Genomic DNA, 10,218 nt, shown 5'->3' with positions numbered 1-10,218 from the left:
TGGTACTCAAATACACAGTGCATATTCTCGCGTTCAAGAGGACAATCTTCTCATCATGCGACAAGTCCTCTTCTGCTTGCATGCTGTCCAGCGCACGGCTTGTTTCATCCGCCACCCGAGAATCTTCAGTGACGGTCGATGTTGTAAGACCATCGGTCAGGCGATTAATGGAACCTTGCAGGTTCATCCATGCGGCAGCGCTGGCAGCATCTTTGCCCTTTCTGCCACCATTCCCACTGCTACGCCGACTCGTACCCGTTAACTTGAGCTTCTTGCTGTCGGATTCTGATGGTACCAGCTGCGAGACCGACTCAGACATGATGGATGCGGAAGGGGCAACTGACGTCATATCATCGAGCTGGCGCTTTCCCAGGCTAGAGGTAGAAGAAGGAGGCGGCATGAGGGAGGGGATACTAGTACTGACATCATGAGTGATGTTGCTGGTGCTGGTGCTGGGACCTGGTACTGGTGCAGCATCATCAGTGATGTTACTGACACTGGGACCTGGCACTGGGACTTGAGTGCTGGTTGCAGCTGATGACGTGGGGTTGTATGAAGCAGATCCATGTGCAATGCTGTTAGTTGGTAGGATTTGGTCCATCTTGTTGTAGAACCTGTAACTGGTGTTCTTGAACAACTTCATGGACTTCCCAGAGCTGCTCTGTGGCAAGATAAATTCAGCTGAAATTAATACATAAATGTGATTACATACGTGAATAAATTCATTCCACACAGATTCAGCTGCCTCCCCCTGAATGCTAGCACCATGTTCACTATCCCAATGACACCCGGATCAGTTGCGATATTTCTCAATAGCATTGTAAGTAGATTTTAACTAAAATATTTGCATCAGCGATGGCTGGACTCAGAGTGGCACAAGAGACAACATACCCCTGCCCATTTAACCCTGCAATGTGATGCCGTCTTTACTGGGCCACTTTTCTTCAACCCTGCGATCTTGAGGGCAGCTTCATTGTAGGTCGGTTCTTTGAAGTTGGTTCCAGCCAACTTTGATCGTTGTGTGATAAGATAGTCGAGGAGGGCATCAACCTCAGCATCCTCCCAGTGAGCCTTCTCCTTTGGTAAAGACATTTGTATCAGCTGGAGTTGGCTACAGATTATGAAAGTAGCGACTGCTACAAAGATCTGCTTTCTGCGCTGATCATATGCGCGATGGCTGATAACAGATTTCGTGGCCATGGTCGGAAGGGAAAGACATTCGATCTCCGACACCGGCGTTCGTCGTGCCGCCTGTTCAATGCTGTGCATTGTCAAACTTTGCGCCCAACTTTCATTCAAACTCAGGTTACCGAACAAGCTCCAAAATTGTGCGTTGAAGTAAAGTTGCTCTAACGTGGATTACCGAACAAGCTCTTAAGTCGCAATTTCTCATGTCCACAACAACCGTTCCCAGAACTCAAAATATCTCCGGCATACTATCTTGCAGCTTAACGTGTGAGCAAAAATGTTCTCGTCTCTATCTTGCGATCAGTAGATATAGCCATCGTATTTCTATTATTTTATCGATACATAAATGCGTTCTAAACATGGAACAACTTCAAGATTGCGACAAGAAATAAATACCACGTAGCAGGTGCAGGCCTTACCATCATGAAAAGAAATCAACGACAGACTTGACCATTTAAACCTGTCTACTCGACTCTAGTATATCTTTCAACGAGATGTTGCTCCTCTCGCACATTTCGCGGAAAAGTCCATCCTCTATTTTGAAAAGATTGGATGGAGTATCAAATTCCTTGAATAGAGTGTGAGTATTAATCGATGAAAGACGTTAAAATCACCCTACTGCAACAAGACCAGTGTCAAGGACCAGAATCCGGTCATATGAAATGATGGTACGAAGTCGGTCTGAAGTGTCATCGCATCACAGCATCACAGCGAGAGCACAGCAGATAAAACGCACGGGCAATACAAAGTAGCGTCCGATCCTGAAATTCCGTCTGGATAGTGTGCTGGATCTTGCTATCAGTATCGAGATCGACAGAGGCTCTGAGAAAAATTTAACATCAGGCATACAGGAGAAGAGCATGACTAACGTAGCCTCGTCAAGGACAACGACTTTGCAATCTTTCACCAGCGCACGAGCTAGGCTGAGCAGAGATCTCTCCCCAACACTGAGGTTCGTTCCCTCGCTCTCAACGGTACTGTCAAGGTCGTGGCGGCTAGTGGGGGCTTGCTCGTGTCCGACACCATCACTGGAAAATGACTGTCTCGGAGTGGTGCTAGAATCAAGCAGACAAGATCGATGCAGTGCATCCCATAGCTCCGCGTCACTGTATTGCGAGAATGGATCCAGGTTGGAGCGTATGGTCCCTAGTCATCAATGAGCGCTTCACACAAGAACACGTAGATCTACGATACTAACCGCTAAATAGAAGGGGCTGTAGAGTTCATACGTCAGTCCTGTGCTAGGTTGTACAGGAAAAAATTACAGACATCTTGTGGGATAATAGAAATCTTAGAGCGGAGATCTTTAAGACCAATTGTCGATATATCGACACTAGAAGGGGTAAACCAACCAATCCCGTGACGAGCGACGATCCACGCACCCATCAATAGTGATTGAACCACCAGACACCTCAACAATTCGAAATAGTGCAAGCATCAACGAAGATTTGCCAGCACCAGTCCTGAGAAGGCACTGAATTAGTATAACGCGTACAGATTTAACAAACCAGCTGACCGTCCAACAATGCCTATCTTTTCGCCTCCCCTAATCTTAATCGAGATACCTCTCAATACATCGGGAAGGCCCGGCCTATATGCCATTTTAACGTCGTTGAATTCGACGGCACCATGCTCAGGCCATTGCGCTGGGGGCTTTCGTTCTTCAATTTCATACGGAGCCTCCTGAGGTATCGTATCGCCTGCGACGTACTGTGACACTGCGAGATGTAAGCGAGAGTTGAGATATGATGGAATTGGGGGCTTACATCGCTCCACTGCATTCATGTAATTCTGAGGCAAAGAACGATTCAGTAGCCTGTAATATGGGATAGTTAGGAAAGCCTTACCTCGACGTCAGCTGTTTCCCTGGTTAACATACCCCACATTTGTAACAGCGACACTGTGACACAAAGAGGTCAGTCGTATGTACTTTGATGACGGCATTGGGAGACTCGCAGGCATATGTCAGTACCAACCCTATCTGAGCGGCATTCATCCCGGAGACATCGATCACTGCGAGAAGAGCAACCTATTGAGATCATAGCATTGGGTAAATACGAGGCAGCTGTCATTGAGTAGACGCCTACAAAAAAGATTAATGTGGCTCCTATGAAGTCCAACCTTATTGCAAGCCACCTGAGGGAAGGAGATAAACTAATGACCGTCAAGATGTGTATAGGGTTACTTGCCTCTGGGTCGTAATCACGAGAAATAAAGCTCTATTCTCCAGATCAACGTAGTATCTATTGGCAGCAATAATTCGTTTCATTGCTCGGTAGCTTCGGATTGTGGGAAGTCCTGTCAAGGTCTCTGAGAAGTGGGCATACAGAAGAGAGCGAAGCATAGAGTCTGATGACCGATTTCAACGCAGGCTTTCGAAGTCAAAAACACAGAAACAAACCCAGGCGCTTGACTTCACGAGCACCAGCTTGATGAAAGGCGGCAAAGTAGCTATAACCGAGAGCGACGAAGAACACAGCAATGACTAGACAGGCATGAGTCATATCCTGGCAGAGATATCTAGATATATACTGACCAAAGTACGGTTCAAAAACAGAAATGATGATGATAGAGCCCATCACGCTAGACAGCTTAAAGACAACTGGATCTTCACTCAGTTTCCGTAAATGAAGCGTGTGGCTAACGTACCCGACGTCGTTAATTCTTGACGATGGATAAGCAACATTTCACCACGCAGTCACAGACAACTCACGTGGTAGTTGATTGTCAATACCTGAGTGAAAGGTTTTAGTAAGTATTGCATAGCATAGATCGCTGAGACACTCACTGTCGATATCTTTTCCAAAAATGTTGAGGATTCGACCCATAGGCTACAGGTATCCAATCAGCATTAGTTTATGGTGCTTTCATACACAATCACTTACTGTAGTGTCGAAAAAGGACATGGATGCGTGAAAGATGTTGCGTACCGACTTCTCGTGCAAGCTTTGAGACACATAACAGGAAATGTAATTCATTTCAGCACCCCTACGGCAAGTTGTGTTGAGTGAGCGTGCAGCCATGTGCGATAGCAACCGACTTACAGCAAGAACACGAAGATCGCTTGACCAACCCCTAGGCAGCCGTACAGCGTCTGATAGAACGAGTTTGGCCGGTGGAATTTACTGCGCTGGGATTTAGAAAAGGAACCAACAAGTCGATAAAAATACACTGACTCCGTCTCCCACCAAACTAGTGTGTACGAGTTCAAGATCAGGCTTCCCTGCATCACAAGCATGAGGAGAAGAAATAGGGGGCCCGTTATTGAACCACGTCCAGCAACCAAGTAGGTCCAATACACTTTGAAACTGTTTCATTCCAGGGAAACATCTCAGACGAATTCGATCGCACCTGTCCAGGAAACAGAACCCGTCGACCGTTTCTCTTTGACAATCAAGCGACCTTCGATGTTGCTACTGCCAATTGCCCGCTTTCTGGCTCTTTCAGACTTCAATTTCACATCCTCGATAGTAATGCCTGTTTGCGTAGTGACCTCCTCTTCCTGGTCTTTATCTTCCCCCTCCGACGCATGGCCACCGAAATCTAGGTCTAAACGCGCAAAATGCCCACCGCGAGAGACCAGATCCTTGTAGGTTCCACTCTCTGTGATGACGCCGTTATTCAAGGTATAGATGTAATCTACTTGAGAGAGGAAGTGGATCGCATGCGTGACCAGGATGACGGTAATGCCACGATTTCGCAGGGCACCCACGATGGCACCTTGGAATAAGGACTTTCCGACATGAGCATCCACTGAAGGCATTCTTCAATATGATAGACACAATGTAAATGACATAGCTCGCCTGCCGAGAGCGGATCATCAAATATGACAATTTCAGGTTCAAAGTACAGGGCACGAGCAATGTTGACCTGCGCGGAAGATAAAGATCGATTCTCGACTGATACAAGCCACGAACTCACTCTCTGCTTTTGGCCTCCGCTAAGATTGATTCCCCTTTCTCCAATCTGACACAGAAAATAAGTAGTGGTATCGAGTTGAATTTACCCACGTACCTCGGTCAGATCACCATCTGGGAGCAGTTGGAGATCCGGAAGTAGACAGGTGGTCTCAACGACGCGCCAATATTTGTCTTCCTCGAATGGTTGGCCAAAAGTAATATTATCACGCTAGGGTAAGATGTCAGATGTATTTTCTCTTGTTAGAGCGGCACCACGCTGACCAATGTAGCATTCTGGATCCACGCGATCTGTGGACAATAACCAACGCGACCGCCAAACGAGACATGCCCGGAGACCTTCCTCATCTCACCTAGCAGTCCTTGCAATAAACTGGACTATTCATGGGTCAGTGGTCGCTTCGAGGATTTCATTCGATAAAATTACCTTGCCGCTCCCAACAGGCCCGACTACAGCAACAAGTTGACCTCGTGAAATGGTCATGGTCACATTCTTTACCTGAAAAAGAGGTGCATCCTTTCCAGGAGTGGGCTTTTCCTTTGCCATGTCCACATTCCTGTCCTTGCCCCTCGGCGGACCGCCGCCACCCTTCGAGCTGAATGTCTCACAAGAATCTTGTACATATGACTCCCACTCAAATGTCGCGTCCTTCGCCAGAAGCGCGGGTTCTTGATCCCTGTCAATCATGAGTGTATCTCCAGAAATAAGTTCTGCGCGGAACACGTGTGTGAGCCGCTGAATCGCGCTGGATGCATCGGGGATAGCCGATAGAGCGCGAGGCATAAACATCATTGGTTGCCGGAGAAGCTATTTATCTTTCAGTTAGCTGCGTGTCTATGTCCGCCGCAGTAAAAGATTTCACCTGAAATAAACTCAATGAACTGAATATGACGGCAACGTTGAAGTTGTGTGTTGTAAGGGTGTATGTGACGAAAGCTAGTGTGGCAGCGAGGACTGGCAGCGAAGTCGAGAGGGCCAAGCTACATAAATTAAATGAGGACGCGTCGCCATGGCATGCACATCGAGACTTACTTCGCCGAAGTTAGATGAAGAATCCATCGAATACCATGTAGCTCCTTCTTTCGAAGGTCGAAGATTCCTGAGCAATGTCCATGAGTATGGTGTTGATATTTGACTCATCACACTTACTTTGAAGGAAAGGAACCTCGTATGAGAAGTACTTGACAATCCGTATAGCCCCTGCATTCTCTTCAGTATCCTCGCATGTCCCAGCAGCCCCAAGCTTACGTACCTAGTACCTCTAGCAGAACTTTGGCTCGTTGATCAGTCCACTTCATCGATACTAAGCGAATACGGTGCTGCAACGCCATTAACCGCTGTTGAATCGGAATCATAAGGACAAATAGCGAGAAACCAGCGAGTGCAGACGGCCCGAGCTACATAGTTTTTTTTCAAATGTCGATAAGATAAATAGACTCCTTTATAGTGTACAACAAACCTCAGTTAAAAGAATGATTAAACAAACTGTGACCTGAATAGGCGCGGTCCAGGCTTGAAGACAGTAAGTCATCTCTAAATCTAAATGCTAGAGATCCTGTATACTGACCTGCATGCTAGTGATGAGGGACAGGCTACAAGTCAGTTGACAGTACGAGTGTAATGTTCAAGCTGGTAACTCACGAACCACTGCGCACACGCGTCAATCCTGCTCACGTCAGTAGAAATATGGTTGACAAGCAGGGCGTTGTTGAGTTTGACACGCGCTTTGCCTGTGAGATTCACTCCACGCTCGTAAATGCAAGTTATCAGCGCCGCTCTAGCCAGTACGCCTGTTGCCATCGAATGCCAAAAGAACTTGAAAACATTAGGTTAGCCACGTATAATCTGTAAAGTCTTACAAACCTGGTGGAAGCAAACTCTGGCTATCATAGTGAGCGCGAAGAGCCCAAGAGCCATGGCAATACCACGGCCGACATTAGGGGCAGGTGTTCCTGCAATGATCGCAGCGGAACGCTCTTGCGCAAAGACGATGATTTCCTGCCGGGGGAGAATAAATATCGCAGGGTATAAACCAAACACAAATTGACATTTACCCGAAGGACGATAGGACCCATGAGTTGTGCTGTATCACCAAGAACCTGCAAAGTGGTGTTGTAGATTGATTATGAGAGCGAAAATCTATGAGGAATACACATGCCTTGAATATACCTCCAATCCAGAACATACCACGAAAAGCATCATTCAAAGCCCAAGTAAGGCTGGCCTCTTTCCGCCCTTCGGATTCTCGCCAATGGTTCTGAAATGCTGTGTATCGCTCAAACCAAGTCGTGCCTTGTTTCTGATCATTGCTTGAAATTGCAAGCAAAGCCCAGCTGGTACGTTTGAAGAGAGATGGCACGAGTTCTCCACTCTCAAGTCGTGCATTCCAGTCGGCTGCAGTGTTTACACGCCGCTGCCATGCAGCTTCAAGTTTAGCGGCAAGGACGGTCGACTCTCGGGATGGATCCATTTTATATAGATCAGGTGCTTGTAACGTGCGCTGATATCCGAGAATCTAGGTGTATGCGTTGAAACAGAATACATTGGGATCAGGGTTCAATGACTGACCATTATATCTGTGACCCAAGAGTAGGTGAGCTGAGAGAAGATGGAAGCATTGACTAAAGGCGTCAGCTGTAGAATACCATATTATTAGGAGGGCCCTTCAGAAGATCAGCGTAGGGTGCTCACGTACCGCTGCATCCTCCAGAGACGGTGGAGCTGGAGGCGGTGGGTCCTTAGGTAACCTGCTCACAGCTTTTCAGAGGATAATGTTTGCAAAATAGCCTCACTTACCATAATTGCCACCATTTTTGACGAAAGTTGGTATACTCATCACCAGTATCGAGCTGAAGGTTGAAAGGGTGAAGGTTGGCTGCGTTGACCTCCTCGACCTTTTCTTTGTCCCCATTCACAGATTCTTCTGACTGTTGCGAGCTCATACGGAACAAGGCGGGACAAAAATACTGGGCCAGATAGATGGCGGCTTGCTGAGGAAGAATCGGAACGCCATCCACCTTCAAGTTGTGTTATTAATATATAATTGTACATGAGGATAAGCATGAGCCAACTAAAGCAAAGCAACGTTTCCACTGAGCTGGGGGTTTACAATTGGCGGGAAGTGCATGAATGAATTTGAACGTGATTCACGTTTTTCGAACTCTAATGCTGTTGCTGCCATTCTGCCAGTGGCAATTGCCTGGCCAAGCGGCAGTAGTAGGGCGAGGGCACTTGGCAAAAGTAGAAACACGATGAACTGGTATGTGCTCTTACCACAATTACTTTCAGAATCTAAGACATCCGAGCCAGGAAGCAACTTGAAGCAAAAACTTGTGCATGGACTGGGATGAATTTGAATGTGGGTGTCATCATTGCCAGCTGTCTGTTACGTAATAATCTATTAATTTTCATTAAGGGCGCTGCTGGCGCTGCCGTTTCACGATATCTTGCAGCTTAACGTGTGAGCAGAAACGTTCTCATCTCTATTTTGCATTCAGTACGCGTGTCCTGACACAGAGTTTTATCGCTGGCATACCCGGACTGTCCCCTACAACGCTTTCTCACCTGATGTACTACAACAGTCACTCAGATTGAATCGTCTGGGCACCGTTCAAGTCGCAACTTTTCGTGTCCACAACAACCGTTCCCATACATGACCCCCAAAATCCATGCAGTGTCAGCAGTGTCAGAGTCGAATATGGCTTGTGCGCTAAGAGAACCAACAGCCAGAAATGCGGGCACTATGAAAATGCTGCGCCACTGCTGTGACTGCCGCGACTGGACTGCTGCGCGGCATTTTCCGAATTTGCGCATAGTATACATGTACAGTGTACACTATGACTCAGTATATAGAGCAGCAAATTAGCAAAATACACTCGTTTCTTGCTGGCCACACACTCTGGATTCTGATTGCTGCCTTGAAGGACTTTACATGATTAATATAAACTCACTTGGTTATCATTGTCTTGAACTGTGTTGCTGGAGACTAATCTACAGTGTGTTCCAACTTCCGAGTCCCAATTTCAAACTTGTGTGATACGCAATCCATCATTGAAGTATTTATTCCAATGCGAGTCTGCAATAGTATGATGTGCAAAATAATTGCTGAAGGATGTATTATACAGCTCGAGTGTATTTTCAGCAAGTAAGTATAGTACTAGTGTCGCAGCTCCTTGTCGCAGTCGTCGCGGGCACCATATCGCAGCACTTCCCAAATATGGAAAGAAGGTGCCCGCGACGACCGCGACGACCGCGACAAGTGCTGCGACACTCCTCAGTAACTCATATTCAATTCCAAATCAAGCTGACTTGGTGGCTTGAGCAATTATAGCTACTATTATCCTACTAATGCAGCACTCTCAACAACACTGGGCTAACAGGCATCGAGAAGGCGATAAGGGACGCTGAGAATTGGAAAGATAGTTTTCGAACACGGCGTACGTGTCTTGGACTCGGAATCATTGTTTCTGACGAGTCAACTTGCTAAACCATCACACGTCCTGCCACACTCAAATTCACACTCAAAACGACAATTGTGACCATGCCTGCCCCACTAGTGAAAAGTTAGCATGTTCAGCCGCCAATCCTCATGCACATGCAACTGGGGCTGTAAACAGGTGTCACTGGACTGACTGGACCTCAGGCCTCAGGAGCGACAGGTGAAAAAATTCCATGGAGGACCGGGAACGCGAAGAAAGGTGCCATTGACCGCCCATCAGATCTAGACTTGAGACAAATGCCCGCAACTACGCAGTTGCTCATTAAAAAAAACATAGTATGTAGAAATCGAGACTACAATGCAATATGAAAGATTGTTTAGTAACAAGATAGTTGTTTGAGAGACTTGACTTGCAGACCGGGACTACTACGAATCTCGATGATATCACCCAACCGTGACTCTGGGAGCGTGGATACACATGTAAGAAATTGGAGCACCCTCGAGTCCATGGGTCGTATGGAGGACAAGTACTGGCCGCGGGAGGTTCCAGTAATTAGCAATAAGTGAGTGTAGTTAATGCGCACTCAAGTTTAGGAACACTGCAGCAGTGGTCACGGCACTTGCCGCAGCAGCGGCGCAGCATTTTCACAATGCCCCAGAAATGCTAGGAGAAG

At 47.0% G+C, this 10,218-nt stretch overlaps 1 protein-coding gene across 1 annotated transcript; it reads right to left on the bottom strand.

Moving 5' to 3' along the window:
- Window positions 1–1,284: 1,284 nt before the first annotated feature.
- EDB93DRAFT_1332384 (ABC protein) lies at window positions 1,285–8,102 on the bottom strand. Its single transcript, XM_041455247.1, has 40 exons — window positions 7,903–8,102; window positions 7,802–7,853; window positions 7,675–7,740; window positions 7,259–7,621; window positions 7,161–7,205; window positions 6,970–7,104; window positions 6,748–6,921; window positions 6,674–6,680; window positions 6,566–6,618; window positions 6,359–6,503; window positions 6,256–6,306; window positions 6,139–6,205; window positions 5,969–6,086; window positions 5,533–5,913; window positions 5,370–5,483; window positions 5,203–5,316; window positions 5,110–5,154; window positions 4,983–5,058; window positions 4,540–4,941; window positions 4,365–4,488; window positions 4,233–4,313; window positions 4,074–4,176; window positions 3,977–4,019; window positions 3,902–3,922; window positions 3,838–3,852; window positions 3,725–3,790; window positions 3,590–3,673; window positions 3,378–3,537; window positions 3,276–3,324; window positions 3,145–3,217; window positions 3,036–3,088; window positions 2,955–2,979; window positions 2,705–2,906; window positions 2,571–2,651; window positions 2,458–2,521; window positions 2,387–2,402; window positions 2,058–2,334; window positions 1,925–2,010; window positions 1,808–1,869; window positions 1,285–1,756 (listed from the first exon to the last, which is right to left on the bottom strand). The coding sequence occupies exons 1-40, from the start codon at window positions 8,046–8,048 to the stop codon at window positions 1,643–1,645; spliced, it is 4,353 nt and encodes a 1,450-aa protein (XP_041301572.1). The 5' UTR covers window positions 8,049–8,102; the 3' UTR covers window positions 1,285–1,642.
- Between the last annotated feature and the right edge of the window lie 2,116 nt (window positions 8,103–10,218).

This window comes from Suillus bovinus, assembly GCF_016758785.1.
Source record: "Suillus bovinus strain UH-Sbo-P2 chromosome Unknown EDB93scaffold_122, whole genome shotgun sequence".
Classification (NCBI taxonomy): Eukaryota; Fungi; Basidiomycota; class Agaricomycetes; order Boletales; family Suillaceae; genus Suillus; species Suillus bovinus.
Note: the sequence above shows the minus strand (reverse complement) of the source record. Positions and strands in the feature narration are given on the sequence as shown.

Coding starts and splice junctions, on each gene's coding strand:
- EDB93DRAFT_1332384 (XM_041455247.1), bottom strand. CDS start 8,048: ATGAGCTCGCAACAGTCAGAAGAATCTGTGAATGGGGACAAAGAAAAG. Junction 6,504..6,565: donor TAATCATTCTTTTAACTGAG/GTTTGTTGTACA, acceptor AAAACTATGTAG/CTCGGGCCGTCTGCACTCGC. Junction 5,317..5,369: donor GGATCCAGAATGCTACATTG/GTCAGCGTGGTG, acceptor ATCTTACCCTAG/CGTGATAATATTACTTTTGG.